At 38.1% G+C, this 19,140-nt stretch overlaps 2 protein-coding genes across 2 annotated transcripts; one reads left to right on the top strand and one right to left on the bottom strand.

The window, feature by feature from the left end:
- Positions 1–2,691: 2,691 nt before the first annotated feature.
- On the bottom strand, positions 2,692–12,062 carry LOC139719574 (ER membrane protein complex subunit 2-like). Its single transcript, XM_071630989.1, has 10 exons — positions 12,038–12,062; positions 10,346–10,459; positions 8,544–8,694; positions 7,902–7,959; positions 7,166–7,251; positions 6,613–6,672; positions 5,588–5,669; positions 4,847–4,957; positions 3,733–3,837; positions 2,692–2,775 (listed from the first exon to the last, which is right to left on the bottom strand). Exons 1-10 carry the CDS (start codon positions 12,060–12,062, stop codon positions 2,692–2,694), a joined length of 876 nt encoding a protein of 291 aa, XP_071487090.1.
- A 109-nt stretch (positions 12,063–12,171) lies between these two features.
- Positions 12,172–19,055, top strand: LOC139719112 (33 kDa inner dynein arm light chain, axonemal). The gene is made up of 6 exons (XM_071630547.1): positions 12,172–12,313; positions 15,507–15,655; positions 16,120–16,289; positions 17,201–17,379; positions 18,045–18,209; positions 18,988–19,055. The coding sequence occupies exons 1-6, from the start codon at positions 12,233–12,235 to the stop codon at positions 19,024–19,026; spliced, it is 783 nt and encodes a 260-aa protein (XP_071486648.1). The 5' UTR covers positions 12,172–12,232; the 3' UTR covers positions 19,027–19,055.
- The last annotated feature ends 85 nt before the right edge of the window (positions 19,056–19,140 follow it).

Here is a 19,140-nt window from a genome sequence, read left to right as displayed (position 1 = left end):
TTGTTATACATATATGTAGGCCTACTGATTGTACCTTGATACAAGACCTTTTCAGGCACAAATAAGGTTTGGCACAATAATTCTCTTAAGAGTAAAAAACATTTGTGTAGAGGCAGAAAAGAGCACATCCAGTAACAGGCGAGGCAAGCACCAGAAAAATATGTGGCAAGCATCACATTATTCTAATGATAAATTATGATAAGATATGGCATGAAATAATGTGCTAGATGGTTTAATTCAATGAAACCACATTATGATCACAAATCGTGACAGGGTCACAGAATCAGAATACATTGTACATGTACATGTAGTTAATTTTGACAAATCATTACTAAGTCCAACATACATAGGCCCTACATTTGTGTGTTTTTTGTTTTGTTTTGTTTGTTTGTTTTTTAATCAGCAAAAATAGGCTAAAGCAGGATTGGAGTGATCTGTAATAAAATATTGTCTGACTACATTGCTCCAGATTATTAAAGAAGCAAAAAAACAGCCATTCTGAAGCAGACTTGCCATTGGCCAGCTGATAGTTTAAATAATACATGTAGAGCCTACAGAACCATGAATATGAAAAACATATGGTACAGTGTATGTACATGTATGAGTGAGAAAATAACTTGTGACAGTTTCGATGAAATACAGTACATATGTACACTTAGACAATGTACATAAATACTGTGTACCAGTAGTCAGTTTCAGTTCCTCAAATTATCGTGTATACTGTACATCTATAATATTATGTACTTTACTGTTCAGATATAATGAAATTTGATACATTGTACATGTATAATGAAAGAAAACTGCTGGTTCTGAGGACTTCATTATTTAGTGGAGTCCCCTGTATCATGCATTCGCATATGCGTGTTCGCATACACGTAGGACACCGCAGTAATAGTGGATTTTGCTCCCAGGTTGGATCGGTCTACAAATCATAGCTTTTCTATCCTTAGCCAAGAAGCATCTCAACACACAATAACACAAAATATTTACACCATACACAAACTTCTTTTTTTTTTTGTGGCATTTATACAGTTGTAACAATACATATTTCTCACAGATCTATGTCAAACATTAGGCCTACTGTGTTTTTTTTCATGATGAATCTGTTTTTTACTGTCTTTCTTTCTTGTAGCCTGCAATGCCAAACACTGATTCAGTACAACAAAAAGCTTAAATATTATATGATAATATTCTGTTGACAATAAATGAAACATGGGTGAAAAAGGACCTCAAACATTGTACATATTGTTCATTCTGCATTCCATCAACATAACTCTTTTAAATCTAAATTACACAAATTTAACTGTACCTTCTGGGGGAAGTGAGCATATTTGTAGAGTTTAAACTACATCGTACATCCCAGAGGTAAGATTCCATTTCCTGGGGGAACGAGCTTGAAAAGGATGAAGGTACTGTACACCCCAAATATTTCACAGGGTTTCTTTTTTCGCAAATTTCATGTCGGGTGCTATTTGCTAAAATTAAAGACTCACAAAATTATTGACTCCGATCCCCATGTGAATGCGGGGTGTCCACTTCTCCGTTTCGTACAGGACTCCACACTCGCGAAATCGTTGGGAATTCCCGATTCACGAAACTTAAGACTTGTGAAATATATGCCGTATACAGTACATAACCAGAGATAGACTCCAAACAGGCAACGTCCTGTGTGACATAGCATAGGCCTACCATAATCGGGCATATTTCGGTTATTTCATTAGAATGGGGTGGGTGTGGTAAAGGGAGAGAATTGTTACAAATGTACAGCATTTAACCACAAACACTGTACATGTACAATTGTATTTTCGTTTTACACACAGAGACTGAAAAACTACAACAGTACTTTGCTAATTAATTCTAAAACTGATTTATAATGAAATATACAGCACAGGAAATTTGCTTTTGGAATACACACAAAACAAGAGACTACTGGTATAATTGCGTGTTGATGTGTATTTGGGTGAGTGCCTACTACACAGTATGTTTGCACACTGCGTTTTTTTAGCATACTCGACATGTCAACAAAGTGAAAGCAAGCATATAATGTTATGCTGACATGGTTTCTAACACAAAACATGTCTACTTCTTATAAAAAAAAAAAAATAATACACATAATTTCTACTGTTGGCTCTGCCTGTTGAATCAGTGTGTCATTTTACATAGTTACAGATATCACAATTGCTACACAGAATTACAAATAAAGTGCAATATCAGTTTGATCTACGATCGGGCGGATCCAGCATTCTTATCTTTTTAGTTCTTTTAACAAAAAGTAAAGTGGGGCGCTTGCCCGGTCGGTGCGCCCCCGCCTGGATCCGCCACTGACGATGGTGCACCAAAAATAAATTCTTCAAATACTGGTGTTGGGTACAATGCAGCAAGTATCTTAGTTGGAAATAACATCTGATTGACGTTATACATTGTACAAATGACTGATTCATTATATAAACTCTGTTGCACTGGCCTGGAACTTTCATACACATCTCTTCTCTAGCTGGTGTACATAAACTGTACATATTTCGTGCTGAAAACACAGTGATGAAGAAGACACAGTCTGTATCCTCACAAGTGGGCATGGGAAGTACTCAGACCCTATGACTGTCCATTCTTCACATCACATGCTCACACAAAATACCGACAACAGCTGCCATCAAGCATGGTGGCCAGCTGCCATCAAGCATGGTGGCATTGCTATGGTGATGCGGTGATTTGTAAACAGTCCAGCATCTTCTCCAAGTGCTGCATCTTGCCTTCAGTGTCTTTACCCTGGGAAAGCTGGAGAGACAAGAAAGTGAGAAATAATCAGATCCACCATGCATACTAGACAGGTGTACAGAGAATCGTCCCTGGGGTTACAACATCTTCTATCTAAAGAATTAAATTTTCAAAAGATCGATAGACTTTTCCTTGTTTTACAACATTTTCACAAGATACGGTAACATAAATGTTGACATCAAATAACAAAGAAACATGCTTAACACTAACCCTAACCCAATATTTTTGATATTCAAAATTGAATTAGGTTGTTTTGTATATATTGTGCCAACTGATATACAAGGTGCTGTTGCCATAGGGACAAATACTACAACCTGTAAGGAGCAGTAGTGAGGTACAGCAATGCAGCAAGTAAAAGAGAGTGAGATAGAGAGATGGGGATCAGAGTAGATGGACAGAGAGAGAGAAAGCAGCTGATAGAAATAGCAACATGGACATATAGCCATGCAGAGTCAGCACATCATAAATTTTTATGCAGTTTCATGAAAGAACTCCTGAAATAATATGGATGTCTGAAAAATATTCATTGATATCATTCCTTGTGTCCAAAAAGAGCTCTCAGAATAAATAATGTGTACATTTTGGGGGTTGTAATACAAGGGTACAGTCATTTTTTTTTTCTTTCCATTGAACTATGGGCAATTTACTATAATTTTCATGTATTTTAAAAAAATGTTATATTTGGCATTACCAGGTAGATCAACAAGTAAAACCTTAATCATGCAGTTTGCAATTTAGCAATGGATATGCTCAACTACAATACCATCATTGTTTCTTCCTGCTAAGCGATGACATAAATCATGCCACTGTTGTATGGCATCAAAAAAGGGTAGTATTCATACAGGTATGTACGTACGGTATAACAACAACGCAAACAGCAAAGCAACTACATGTAATTCAATAATGACACATAGTTGTGAAACTGTATATGCAATTGTGCAGCATGACATTACAAACCTTGTACTTGTAGGCAATCTGCTGAGCCGCCCACGCTGCATACTTCATGTTATCCTTCTTGATCTTTCCAGATGCTTTGGGTGATGAAGCAAGACTTGTGGCAGCCTAGTGTTTATTGAAAAAGAGGTTTGATATGCTCTATCTTCACCGTCTGTTAACTACTGTGCATAAACACTGGTTTTTGTCCTGATTATCCATTACTGTAGTTAACTGGTTTAACTTTTTAGTACACATACAGTATATCCCCAAAAACATTACAATCGGATTTTCGAATTACTAACACCCAATATGATTAAACAGTCAAAATGCTACTTCAGGGTCTTAAAATATAACATCTTATCTCTATTTTGCAGAAAACCCCATTCAATTTGGTTAAGCAGTCACAGAGAAATGTGAATTGTTGTAAAGCATGTCGTGAGTCTGATTCTTCCAAGTTTAGCACTTGGATGCTCTTGGAACTGCTAATTAATGTGTGAACACAATAAGACAGAACTTGGAGGGAAGGGATTCCTGACATGCTCTACAAAATTCCTTATCTCTCTTTGACCACTGAAGCAATTCAAATGGGGTTTTCTGTAAGATGTGGGCAATGAGTTATAGTTTCATACCCTGAAATTGTATTTGGATTGATTCACTATTTTATAGTTATTGTTGCGGAGGGTACCGTTGTAATTTTTTTTGGGGGGACATATGGTACAAGGTACGATTGGTGATGGCAACCGAATTATAACAGGGCTTCCATGCATCTGTAATAATCAGCTTGTGCAGTACAATGTACTTCAAAAGTGGAAATTTAGCAATGTGGACATTGTTGCACATTTTTCTAAACATTAAACTAGTGCAAAAATGATAGAGCATTTTTTTTTTTGCTTGTGATATGTAATTGTAATTTATATTCTGATTTTGTGGAACGAAAACAAGCAAAATTCATCTTATCAGGCTGAGCATGGAAAATGACTCCAATGAAAATTATTGCTTTAATAAATTTGTTGGCGTTTAATAACAGAGGTAATACATCATCAAGGCTACAATTTTAAAGGATATACAGTTGTAACTGTCAGCAATACTCAACAATACATTTGTCAAAATTGTGGAACTAAGAGGGAAATGTTACCATGAACATGCCGTAGAGTGCCCGCATATTGTTGCTGTTCAGCTTGAGTGCGTGAGCAAAATATTTCCGTGCAGTCTCCATGCATTCTGTCCCTCCCTGGGTGTACTGTATCTGTAAAGAGAAAATGAAAAAAGAAAATAAATGCACTTCTGAATTATATATTCTCACCCAATATCATGAATCCTGGTCATATGATTAGGAAAGTCTTTATCAAACTTTGGATACTCAAGGGTATGCTTCCCTGATTCATATATTCAAGAACACTGTGTACATGTATACAGCCTTAATGACAGATTTAAATGCATATCAAATTGAAACAATGTTCCTCAAAAAGCTGGTACAAGAACATACATTTTCCAATGGATTGAAGAGTGCAATAGATGGCCATTACTAAGATTGTGTCGCTGCTTTCAAATTTTGTTATCAAATATTGAAAGGAACAGTTTGTGGAAATAAAAAATGACCAGTCCAGTTCTATCTTTAAAGTGCTACAGAAATCAATGTAATAATAAATGTTTTCATTCATCACTCTTGAACATGAGAAGAAAAGAGAATAAATCATAGTGTTATGCAGGGGTAATATTACACATTAATTTTAACAAGTCATAAAACAAGCACTTATGCACCTTTCAAGGAGAGAAAAAATAATGATCATATTGGTATTAGCAGTATTGATATTTTGAAGCATGCTCGATATTACATCATTTCCCCCCACTGAAGTTCAACCCTACCAACACATACCTCTGCATATTTCTGATGATACAAGTGGTTGTGTGGATTTGACATTATTAACTCCTCGTAGCAAAAGCAGGCCTTGTTGTAGCTGTGGAAAAAGAAGAGACAATCAAGGCACTATATCAGAAGAGTCACAGCTGCTAACAACAGAGGCATACACTTGTATCTTTCCTGTAATTATGTTTTCATTGCAGAACATACAAAAAGTAAATGGTCACAAGTGTGATGGCATAAGATTTTGCAAGGCAAGAGATGAAATGTTCAAATCAAGATCAATATGGTGCAGCCAAGTTGAATAGAGCATCTCATCTTTTGTAAAATGTGCAATCTTGCTAAATTGCATGAGTACAGGACACTCACTATTTGTTTCATAAAACACCTTGGATGTCAGTGAGTGTGGTCCAACCTAATAAGACTTGAATATTTTGCAGGAATGGCAACTATTTTTCAGAAAAGGCAAATGGTTCATGTGGACAAGGAAGCAGTTTGGGGCGCGCTGTTTATAGCTGATTAAGTGCGCACTGCAAAAGTAAGGTTTGTATATTGTGATGTCAAAGGAGTGTAATGGCGCAAAACTGCAAGTTTGATTAAGAGCTTTTTTACATTTTTTATACATTTGCAGCCTATGGAGTCTTGATTATACTGGCATATACAACTATTCACTTCTTGATACAATTGTAGTGACGAAAAATCAAATTGAACATCTTCACAGATTGAAAGGTCGCCACCGTTCAAATATTGTATCTATTTATCTCTATTGCTACAATATTTCATTTTCATTTTGTAAACATACCTTTATAGGATCAATTTTAGACAAAATGTCATATCATATGTTTTTACTATCATAATGATAAGGGATCACAGTACTGGTAATAGTGGTCATCATAACCAGAATTTGTTCAAGACCCTTTCTAATGCATATCAGCTATTGATCCAGGTATTCTCTATTAATGTCAGTCAAAATTTCACATCAAACAATACTAGCATCCTATTACTTGAAATGTCCACCACAGTTTGATCAGTACACTTACTTCTGTTCTTGGATATAAAGGTCAGCAAGCTCCATCCATGCCTCGTGGTCACTCATAAAGCTGAGGAATGCAAGACAATATATGTATATGAATATGCAAGTGTGTGTGTGTGTGTGTGTGTGTGTGTGTGTGTGTGTGTGTGTGTAGGGGGGGGGGGTGTCATTGCCATCCAAAAGTATTTCCCCAGCATTGTGAGACACCCATCTACACACCTGGGTCAACAAGGGGGACTTAGCAAGTGAAGCATCTGTTCAACAGAAGAATGCTCCTTTGAGGGATTTGAACCCAAGATCCCGTACCAAAGAGTCTGGAACCTTATCCACTATACTACAATCAACATTACCTCTGTCATCTTCACCATGATCTACGCTTTGTAGAAAATTGAAACATCAGCAAATCATGCTAACATAATGACCTCATGGTACACAGCTAGTATTCAAGCTCATTAAACCTTCCTGCTTTAACAGAAAATGCATGGTTAAGATATATGTCTTTTTAACAGACTATGTTGAATTTGTTGAAAAGACTTCTTAAGGCAAAAGAGAAAACTTACTTTGTTAGATAGTTGTTTAATTCCTTGATCGCTTCCCCTATCCTGTTCTGAGCTTTCAGTATAGTCACTAGCCTCTTCCGAACCATCTGTAATAAGAGGACAAACATCACATTAACAGGAAATTTTGCCTTTGCATCAGATAAATATGAATTAATCATAATCTGGGTTATGATTGAGCAGCTCACTTCACTTTGCATCAGCAAAACACCTACATATTTACTACTTCTCATGAATCATATAAACAGCAGCATTACAAAATTAATGGATGGGTCATCAAAGACACTATACCTCCTCAACTCAAATATTATACTCTGGTTATTCATACATAAAATGAGAGAAAAATATACTTGTTAAATGCTTTGCATGCCACATCTATTTAGGGAGACTATTCTTTTTCAACAGTAGAAAGAAATGTGAAATATTTTTCAGCAAAGATGACTATAGATCAGTACGTAATAGATAAGTACGTAATAGGTACACTTCATACACCATTAATATGAATAAAGATATGCTTATCCAAATTGATAACAAGTACACAGTTCCATTTTAAGACAGTACTTCTTCTTCACTAAGGTAACATTCATTTTATATTACAATTATGATATTATGCTAACAATGATGTAATCTGTTTTTAGATCTTCCTATTCATTTGGATCTATTCTATATTAACTGTAACACAGTTGGGGTGGGTAAGTAGTGTAATGTACAAGTCCAGTGTGTAAAGAAATGTACTTACTGCGTTGGATGGGTCATCTTCAAGCAAACACTCATAATGATCTTTGGCATCAGAATATCTGTGGGAAATAAATTGAATTTGATGAGGAAAAGTGATATACAGTTGTATTAACTTCCCGGCATCAATTACTGATTTTAAAAAAAAAAGAGAAAAAGAAAAAAAACAGGTGAACATACTCACTGGTCATGTGACTTTGGGCAATTAGGGATCCCTCACAAATATGAGTCACAAGAAAAAAAAGAACATTGACAACAGAGCACACAAACACACTAGCATCACAATGCTTCAAACAAATTTACATGCTTAATGCGTAACACTGTAAATGTGGAAACTTTTGTGTTATTGATTTTTCTCAAACTAGGCCACTTTCAGTGAACTTTACTTGCTTATAATTTTTACAGATGAAAGTACTTTTGTACAAAATTTGGTATCTTCAAAATACTCACACATCATTGTTTTCATGATCAATCTGTTGAGCATGATAATTTTTGCACCACAAAATGTTTAAAGTTTACATTACACAGACAATCTGTTCCAGTTCTGCTAGCAAACCACTTCATGCATTACTTCAATATCTAGCTGCTGCCAAGAAGAAAGAACTTTTACAACTGAAAATTCAGTAGCAAAAAGAGATGCACTTACTGTCCTGTACTCTCTAACTGCAGGCCCTCTAACCTCCGAGCACGAATGCTGCTTGGAAAGTTCTGTTGCACTGTGTCTATGATTTCAGTAGCTAGAGCTTGATTGCCACAGTCCAAAGCTGCTATGCATACTTGCTCATATATTGTCCATACTGTTGAAAGGTACAAGAAAGCAGGGATTACAAAGTTGGTATTCATACTGGTGAATCATAACAAAGACTGTTTATACTATCCCTTGAAAAAGAAGAAGAAATTACGATGTACGTAAATGTGACTACAAGTGCATAAATATAGATCTAGTAAAAATGTGGAACATTCATAATTACAGAAGAAACATTACAATGACATGGTGGAAAATTATAAATGAAACTTAATTTATACACCATATATTTTGGAGGGCTTTTATTTTTACAAATTTCCCGGTTTGGGTGCCATTTACAAATTTAATAACAACATGAATGGGACATGCATGTATACATTTTTGTGTTCACTATTGTACTCTACTAATGGAGCTCTACATTGCAAGTCCAGATTGGCAAAAAACAAAAGACAAAAAAAAAGGAAAAAAGAATAGATGGCATATATAGTTCTTCATAATTATGAGATGATCTGTACATTGAATAGTATTAAAGTTGAGATTCAGAAAAGGGAAGAGAGAAAAAGTATAAACAGACTAAGAGAGGGTGCAACAAAAACAGTTAGCTACAGACTGACTTAAAGAGAGGCTGAATTACACCAGATATCAGTACAAAAACAAAACAAAACAATACACACAGAAAAAAATAGAAAATGAACTGTCAATTTTCTCTCTCCTTTAACTGTACAGTACTGGTTGGGGTGGGGATTCATGTTTTGAACATTCTTAAGTGAGATAATGAGAAACCTCATATGAAATATGAAAGAGCATGTAATTTTAAGAAGGATTCAACGTTTATTTGATGAAAATTGGTTTTCAAATGGCTGAGATATCGAAAAAAGTGATAATAATAAACGGCGACATGCCACAACTTTATTAGGATCTCTTTGTTTCACCTTGTTTTTGGATATCTCAGCCATTTCAAAACCGATTTTTATCAAATAAACTTTTGATACCCCTTAGAATTGCATGCTCCTTGACATCTCATAGCTCGTGGTTTCTGAATATCTCGCAAAATGTTAAAAGCTAAATCCTCACCTCGACCAGAACTGTACACATCCTTTAAAGGGAAATAAATCCTAATATTACGTTGCTCGTGATGAAAACAGAAAAATCAGAGAAATAGATCGATGAAAATTTTGAAAAAAAAAATGAAATATCAAAAAAGGTAGGAAATGTAAATGATTAGAAAGTATTGATAAATATAACTGCATGATACTATGACAGGCATTGAGTAGCTCTCCATTCAGTTTGTAATAAGAAATTCTTCAATTTTCATTTGCTGGCCCTCCACAAACAAGTTTCTCTTCAGACTTATTTCTGGCATACAATTGGAGTGCTTTATTCCTAGCAATGTCTACCTTTTCTAATGGAACAAAGCAGTACATTTCTGTCATCAGATATCAAATTGTAGGATAGGGAACATGTATAGCAGAAATGATAAAATGAAAAGTACAAGGAAAGAAACACATCAAGTTATCAGACACCCACATCCACAGCCTAGCCACCCATCAAGAAAGACATAAAACATGTACACGCATACACAGTCAAACTCACATCCATATAAGTAAGTGATTGCACACCAAGTGATCTAAAGCAACTTTCAAAATGGGCTGGCTGCCACAGGTAGTTCAATAGTAGGAAGATTACAACTGCTTCTTCTTTACCTTCATCACCCAGTTTCCTGCGATAGTTCTGGAGAAGATACTGGCCCAGTTCCACCGTCTCTATGCTGTTCCTTGTATTCTCTTCACGCCACTTCCTAAGTTTGTCTTTTGCATCTACAGAAATGTGCAAAATATTCAAGTAGTCTAAATAAGAGACAGAGAAACAGATTTTTCTTCCTTTCTCCACTGGAGCAGACGATACACACGCACACATAAACACACACACAAAAGAGAGAAAAACAGTAAGGGAAACTTCAGAATTGGTCCATCATTCCAGGGCATTAACATCAAAGCTCATTCAACATAGAACACTTTGTGCTTGGGCTGGTCGAAATTATTATATGCACAGTACAGTAATTCAGCTGAACAAAGAACACAGAACAAAGAAAACAAAAGAGGAAGCTTGGAGGTAATGGGCAAGGAGCCAAACAGGTAGACAGAAAGATCCGTCTGTCCGGAGGACTCTTTTATATTTTGCTGTCCTCCGTAGACAGACGGAAGGTTGCAGTACCCATTGCTGTGTGGATGTTCTTAACCACTGTCTCTATGGAAAATTGGGTGAGGTACCTCACCCTTCTCGATTGCGTCTAATTCATGGCCCTAGGTCGGCAAATTTAAGCTTGTATGGTGAATTTATTTTTTTAAGAATACGTTACACTCACCAGATTAATGAATAATCCAACATTTTAGGAGAATTTTCAACGTAAAACACAGCCTGTCGCGTCGTCACATTCAAACTGCAGAAACATACACTATGAATCTATTAGCCAATCACATGCGAGGTAGTTTCTACTTTAGTACGTGTTTGTTTTACTAAAACACGTACCTCGCATGTGATTGGCTTAGCAATTGTTACAGATTCAAAATGGCGACTTACTGCTCGCGAACGGCGATGTTGCGATATCGATAAAATTTCTGCATTATAACCGAGGTTATGTGAGTATTTCGATCGCACAATGTGAGAAATTTATCCCAAATATTGCTGCATAATGTGTCATGTCATGTCATACTTGTTTGAATGTAAAAAAGCTGTCTGAAATTTGGTTTATCGTAACGTTTGATCTGTGCGCGACTGCTCCACACAGGAGCCGCAATCATTGACTTCGGTCTGTATACGGAGGGGATCCGTGAAGCCAGACGCAGTCTCCGCGGAACATTCCCCGACGGACAGATACAGACCGATCTTTCGGTCAACCAAACAGGTTGCCCCACTTTCAATCACACTCCTTCAAGTTCACCGCCTTCAAAACTGGCATGAGAGTCCACCGCCTATTTTCACACACACACACTGCTTAGCTAGACCCACGCATTAACCGTTAGGCCTTGGCCTAGCGTTAGCAGTTATTCTGCCCGCATGCATGCACGCCTGCCTACCCGACCATTCCGGCCAGACGCCGCGACTTCTGTTCTGTGCATGCATAAATTTACAGCGAGCGCGAGCGACGGGGCTGTACAAGTGTATTGCATGCCGTAAGGATCTGACGACTGCGACCGCTGTTCACTGCCTTACTTCAAAGATCGTGTGAGTCAAATGACTATAGCAGCAATATCTGTTGAGTATTTAGTACGGAAGGTGTACAATCACCAAATATATGAACTTACGGGTACAAAAATCATACACGATATGCCAGGACAGGATATATTGAAAGGTTTTAGAATCCTAATCACTTTGTAGTAGCGAGTCGCACTTACCTTGCCAGCTCATGGAGGACGCCATCTTGGAATGCAATGCATGATGGGAAGATCTCGCAGTGCCCCTTGGGTAAGTTTCCAAGGGTTTCCCGTGACAACAACTGTGACGAGCTCTGTGGAGTGTGCTACTGACTTCTTGAAATAAATCAAATTTTTACATATTTTTGGCATTCAGCCGATTTACTGAAACACAAGATGATTCCACCAAATGCATCACTTTTAAAATATGACAACCCCGTCCTCGTAAGTCGAAATACAGAGAAGAAAACACCTAGGGTAAGTACGTTTGCCGAGACCGAGTGATTTGAGATGAATGGCAGAATGCCCACAGTCCGATTGTTGGTCATACCACATGCACAATGGTGGAATGAGGAACCATGTCCGTGGTCCATGCACAATTTCAATTCTTCCAGTCTGCAGAGCCGCATCTCGCCTTTATTCGGCAACTTTCTCGTCAATGAATAGCAAGTGATATATGGAGAACTGAGGTTAAACTTAGTTTGTGTCCAGAAATTGCACCGTACACTGTGTCTTTGCAGGTCAGGTGTCTTATTATACTCTTTGCCATTTGCTTTTTCCGTTTTTGTAGTGAATGTATGGAAGTGTATCCTATTACCGCGATACCGAACGATTTTTGTTTTTATGGCTCCAAACGGGCAACATTATGCAATAATTCAGCCAAAAATATCCTTATAGATAATTGAAATGCTGATGACTTTAGCTGTAACGAAAATACTTGAAAAATAAGCCAACTTCTAGAAAAAATCCTTATTTCAAATAACCCTTCCACAAAAGTTGTCTCTTTTTACCGACGCAAATCGTATTGTATTACCGAACGTGCGCCCTCTGTATGGGGAAAATTGTACATTGTATTTTCGGTCAATGTTTATTAATGCAGGACAACGAACATCGAAATTTTAGCAATTATTAGGTAAATTTGAGGTAATTTACGTTTTGTTTTGTTTTTTGCTGCAGTTTAGCAATTTTCGGCACTGGCTTCCCCTATGAGATAACAGCGCGTAGTGCAATGAATGCGTATTCGAGTTGTTGTACGCACTCCATTGACAAAGTACGCGTTCGGTAATAGGATACCGTTCGGCAATAGGATACCTTACTATACGTACACCGTAGCTTCCTGATACTGTAAACGTCAATATTTTCGCGCGATTAATTTTTCGCGCTGAGCGGCTCGAAAACGTATTCGCGGGTTCTTAAATTCGCGCTCCGCAGCAGGTTACTTTACTGTAGTACACATTAACTGCTTTCATCCAAAGCCTCTGCTACATAGCTTGCTACGACAAGCGACGTAGCGAGCGGCTCGACTGCGAGTACAAGCACTCAAATACGTAGTACAGCTGTGACTCTAGTACCGTAGTCACGGGGGACTGTAGCATCGATGCGTGCGGTGCACACATGCATGCTACAGTACACAGCAATCTAGGGTATCGTCTCTTCGCACAGTACTAGTAGCGTAAACATGCCTGTACATTGTACTACGTAGCAGTATCATCGATGAAGCGCACACAATTCATCCCGTTCAAAATGTGCGTAGAAAATTGTGAAGATATATTCGCGCGTTTTTGAATTCGCGCTAGCCGAGCGTAGCGCGAAATCCGCGAAAATTAATGTACCGCGAAAATTTCCACGTTTACAGTAACTGATTTGTTTTAAATTTATAGGCTCTACCACTCTACCACAGTACCAGTGTTAATGTCAGTGATAGGAAACAAGCAATTAGATCTAAGTGATGTCTAACGTAAGCAGTGATTTTGGTGCAATTCGGTTTTGTGGGATTCGCGATATTTGAATAGAGACAGACAGAAAAATCTGTCTGTCCGAAGCCTTGGAGGAGTTTTTTAATAATTTTTTTTTTGACATATGAATACGGCTCTCCTCCGTATAGTAGTCTAACGTTAAAGCCTCTATGTAAAGGGGATTCCATGAAGCCAGACACAGTCTCTGCAGAACATATCCCCGACAAGATATGGTTGAACCTACTACTCATCGACCGCCTAATGTGTATTTGCTTGATAAGAATATTTAACACTGAAATTCACGTAAAAAACTTGACCTACTTGATTGAGAAAATCCAGCTCTATCAAATGCCGTTGTTCCCTTTTCGATTCGAAGTTTCAGTGCAAAAATATCGCCGACGAACTTGCGTGGCCTCGTTTCAGCTCCCCGTGGTAACGCCCGTTATTTATTAGGATCGACCGCTGTTTTTGTGTTGACAATGCACGCAAACCGAGTTGTATTGAACACCATGTTGTACGAAGCTTTTTAGAAACTTCCATAGACATTACATTACGATTCAGTGAAGATATTCATTCGAAATTTTGTCCTTGATTAAACCATTAATGAACAGTGAATTTTCGCGTTTTCCCACACCATCCTCATCAACATTCAAAGCCAATCCATTTTTATGTGCTTTGCGCGCAGTGAAGTGCGTATTAGGCGTTCAGTGCGCCAATGAATACGCGGTCGGTTTAAAAGACGGTGGTCGATATGACTAGTAGGGCTATCATACAGACCGATCTCTTGGGCAATCGCAATATCTGCAAGGATTTAATACGAAGTGCATTAGGGCCACTTTTACTTCATTTTTAGTAGGATCTAATGAAGATGGTTTGGTATAGATCATAATCAGATATGTTTTGATTGTTTGTAACTTTGTATTTGAAGGCTACACTACAGTAAACAGTAATGTTAGTACTAAGTAGCCTATGGGGTGACAAGTTTCAGTTGAATAGCTAACAACTATTAGGCTGATATTTAGCAGGGCATCTAAAATTTGTAATCATTAGTCTATAAAGAACACGGGTCTCTATGATAGGTTCTAAAGATATCGACACTGACTTCCATGTTGTTGCTCAAATGGACTCGCTCCTCGCAAACCTATAATCTCAACTCTCACTCTTGAATACTCCTGGTCATAGTCTTTTTAAATACATTGAATATAAACCCATATCTGCGTCTGTGTCCATCACATACAATCGCCAGGCCCGGTTGTCGTGTACATCAAGGAATACTTATCACTTAGCAGCAATGTCTGCCAACTAAATAATCTAAAACTAATATTTACAATGGAAGGAGCACAATTGCCAAATACATGTATTTGACGGTATTTGTACTTAAAACAACAGTCTTTCATGATCGTGGCAACCACGGGCACTGCAGAAAATGGTCTTCTTCTTCTTCTTCTTCTTCTTCTTCTTCCTCTTCTTCTTTGTCTTCTTTGTCTCTGTGAAAGTATCGGTGTATTGGTGTGCATTGCAATGAATCAATGTTAGTATTAAATGCCAAATTTTAGGAGTAAATTGCACAGTTCTGTGTTTTATGTTAGATGATTCTCCTTCACTTGCAAGCACTCGCATGATATTGTATAAATAAGTGCCTGTTCAGCCGTATTCTTCAATAGATTCATGATGTTCATGGAGAGTGTTTTATTGTGATGTCGCCCTTTCTCCAGGCTAGAGCGTTGAAGACATCTCCACAACAGCCAACCAACACCGGCCCTGTTCCAAATCCCCCACCCAAGGGAGGCAGCAAGCTTCCTCCCGTCGAGTCACAAAAGGCACAGCAGACTGATGAAATCCTCAACTCCATCTTACCGCCAAGGTTTGTCAGCCATTCGTGAAGATAGACTGATCTCCATAAACCAATGTATCATTAGCAAATATCCTGAAAATTGTGTTAATACTTACAACTTGCATAGAGTTCATGGATTGTAGAGTTTATCTTCTTCCCTTTTTAGGTGTGCAATGTATTGGTGTAAAGTTAGTAGTATGTTCTTAAAATGAAAATACCAAAGAACTATAGATACATGTATGCTTTAGCCCTTTTTTTCCCCTCTGGTTCTCCTGAGAATGTTTCAACAAATGGTTTAGCACCAGCCCTGATCAAATTTACTAGGAATCTTAAAGAAATATGTGTGCTAAAAACTTATTGGTGTTTGAGGAGCTGTGTTGTCTGCCTCAATGTACCACTTGTGCATTCATCATCAACTTGTAACTTCTCTGAGTTGCTAGTTGATTTCGCTCACATTGTCCTAAATATGAATGATTTCTCTTTTTTTTTTTCAGAGAATGGACAGAGTCTGGGCAGTTGTGGGTCCAGCAGGTGTCCAGTACACCGGCCACCCGTCTGGATGTGGTCAATCTCCAAGAGCAGCTGGACATGAGGCTGCAGCAGAGGCAGGCCCGGGAGACCGGAATCTGTCCAGTCCGGAGAGAGCTCTACTCCCAGTGCTTCGGTGAGTCAAGTTGGGTCCTCTCTAGATAGCTAACGCTGCACACTGGCACTTGTCCGACATTCCAGACTGATAAAAACCACTGTTGGACCAGTATTTTTTTTTTTCAGGAATGGACCAATAAAAAATAGAAAAACTGGGTACCTACTGGTCCGACAGACAGGTCGAACCAGTAGAAAAAAATGAGTTAGTGCATGTGCAGCCCTGAGATAGCAGAGTTCATATATGGATATTCTCTACAAGATATTGCACAGTGTACAGATCACAACTTAAGCATCTTTCACTTCTGACAAGCAGTGCAAGCTGAGATAATGACATCATGGTCACATTCTTGCCACACAATTATTACTTCATCAAACCATCAATAGTGTTCAGTACTAAAACTTTGAATCCTGAATTGTTCAGGTAAAGGGATGATATAGCTTTGATTGCAACTGAGACCTGGCTTCAGGTTTCTAACATCTTAATCTCTTATGAAATATGAAAGAACATGCAGTTCCAAGAGGAATTCAACATTTATTTGATGAAAATTGGTTTTGAAATGGCTAAGATGTCCAAACAGAGCGATAATGATAAAAGGTGGGACCCACATATTATTAGGATCGCTTTGTTTAATTTTGTTTTGGATATCTCAACCATTTTAAAACCAATTTTCATCAAATAAACTTTGAATACCTCTTAGAATGGTATGCTCTGTAACATTTCATAAATGGTAATCTTCTCTCCACCAATACTATACCATCCCTTTAAGATGGTGAGCATAAGAGATAACTTCCTCTGTGGGATGTATAGTCCTTTGATATGTACACTGTACCAAGAGCTTGTTTGTGCTTAGCAGACAAGAGTAAAAATAAAGTCATTATGATATACACACATCCTCCTGTTTTACACTGCACTCTGTTTGTCCCCTCTAGACGAACTCATCCGGCAGGTGACCATTGAGTGCGCGGAGCGTGGCCTACTCCTCCTGAGGGTCAGGGATGAAATCAGGATGACCATTGCCGCCTACCAGACCCTGTATGAGAGCAGCGTGGCCTTTGGCATGCGCAAGGCTCTACAAGCTGAGCAAGGCAAGTCGGACATGGAGAAGAAGGTGAGTTGAAGGATCTTGCAGCTTCTTTCATATATAAGGTTTATGGTTCAAGTGCATTCTGCTTTCTGCTAGCAGTTGTTGTTATATCTATGTTGTTGTTTATTTTTTTTTTTTTTTCTGGGGGGGGGGGGTGGCCTTGGAAGTCCTGAGGTTAGGGTGTGTGCTTGGATTTGAATTATAGAAGCTGGTCTTGATATCTAATGTGAAGGTGCTTGTTGTTTTGAAATGGCTACGCTCAATTGGTAAGTCTGAAAAATCATTGAAAATAAATATCCTGCTGTAGAATCGTAGGCCAAAAGGATGAATTGAGCAATAGTTTATATTAGGTCACACTTTCTGATGGTAAGGAATATAGAGGAAACAGACAGCACCACAAGTAAGGTGGCCAATAATCTCATCTCAGTCTTGAAGTGTTACTCTTCAGAGTGTATCAAAACTGGTTGTTATCCAACTCAATAGCTTGAAAACAAAATGAAAACTTACATGGTTTGTAATTGTCGTGCTGAATTTACATATTTTCTTCGAAGTTCTGAAATGCAAGGGAATTTTGTCAAGCTTTAGGCCATTTTGTGCATCCCTTGCTCGCCTGTTTTCCTCACCATTCCCTGATGCTACTTCTTCTCCCTCATCCCCCCCCCCCCCCCCAAAAAAAAAAATATAATCAGATCACAGAGTTGGAGCAGGAGAAGAGAGAGCTGGAACGCCAGGTGAACGAGCTCAAGGCTAAGTGTGAGGCCATCGAGAAGAGGGAGGCCGAGAGGAGACAGGTGGAGGAGAAGAAGCATGCTGAGGAGATCCAGTTCCTAAAGAGGACCAACCAGCAGCTTAAGGTAGGCAAGGACCACCGTCCCTCATCCATCCCCCCACCATCTATTAATCCAAATCAAAGCTCAGATACCATATAAAAGGAGAATTATCTGGAGAGGGAACACTGTCTTAAGGAAACCCCACATGAAATGCATGTTAACAGATTGGCCAAAATTTGTGCTTGAGTGTGAAAGTAATCAAAAAGTGCCACAGTGGTTATTGTGAAAGATAGAGAGTGCTATGATAATCATCTTGAATGTTCGCTATTATCTTCAAGGGCCCCCATTGGTAAGCCAAAATGAATGCCTTCAATAAATTGAGGTAATTTTATTTCAGTCATTCTTACTTTTGAGTGGGAAAAGTACATATTAATTATTTATTGTCATGATTGCTTATGCTGTGTGAGTTCCAAAAGTGTATGACACAAATCTTGATAATTGTTCCATATATTGTACTAGATATTCAGCACATACTGTAAAGAAACTTGCAGTGGACACTTTGCCCCTTCTCTCGATCATGTTCTTCTCAGTGAAGCATGCTATAATACAGGTTCTGTGATGTCAGTAGAGTTACTAGTTTTAAGTGAAAGTAAAATAAAATGTTGTGCTATCAAGGCCTCCAAACAGATGATGCCAACATTATGAGATCTTACCAAAAAACACATATTGTATTCTTGCTCTGCAACTCGAATCCATATGTCTGACATCACCTGGTGGAAGATGTCTCACTGTTTCTTGAAAAAAAAAAAGATATAGATGTCATTGCAAAGCTTGCACCATATTCTTTTGTTTCTATTTGCAGACTCAACTGGAAGGAATAATTGCCCCCAACAAGAAGTAGGGAGTGAAGCCACAACGGAGCAGGAGGAGATCTTGTGGCACTTAAGAATCGTTCTAGAGTCATTTGAACTCATTGGTTGGAAAATGTTGCCTTGTATATATTTTCTAGATAATG

The sequence above is a fragment of the Diadema antillarum genome, unplaced genomic scaffold, assembly GCF_040938485.1.
Source record: "Diadema antillarum isolate AM-2024a unplaced genomic scaffold, OU_Dant_1.0 scf00000009, whole genome shotgun sequence".
Lineage (NCBI taxonomy): Eukaryota > Metazoa > Echinodermata > Echinoidea > Diadematoida > Diadematidae > Diadema > Diadema antillarum.
The sequence above is the reverse complement of the archived record's forward strand: the minus strand, read 5'-3'. Positions and strand labels throughout refer to the sequence as shown.

Coding starts and splice junctions, on each gene's coding strand:
- LOC139719574 (XM_071630989.1), bottom strand. CDS start 12,062: ATGGCGTCCTCCATGAGCTGGCAAG. Junction 7,960..8,543: donor CAGTTAGAGAGTACAGGACA/GTAAGTGCATCT, acceptor TATTTCCCACAG/ATATTCTGATGCCAAAGATC. Junction 3,838..4,846: donor CACTCTACGGCATGTTCATG/GTAACATTTCCC, acceptor AATAAACACTAG/GCTGCCACAAGTCTTGCTTC.
- LOC139719112 (XM_071630547.1), top strand. CDS start 12,233: ATGATTCCACCAAATGCATCACTTTTAAAATATGACAACCCCGTCCTC. Junction 15,656..16,119: donor AACTCCATCTTACCGCCAAG/GTTTGTCAGCCA, acceptor TTTTTTTTTCAG/AGAATGGACAGAGTCTGGGC. Junction 16,290..17,200: donor GCTCTACTCCCAGTGCTTCG/GTGAGTCAAGTT, acceptor TGTCCCCTCTAG/ACGAACTCATCCGGCAGGTG.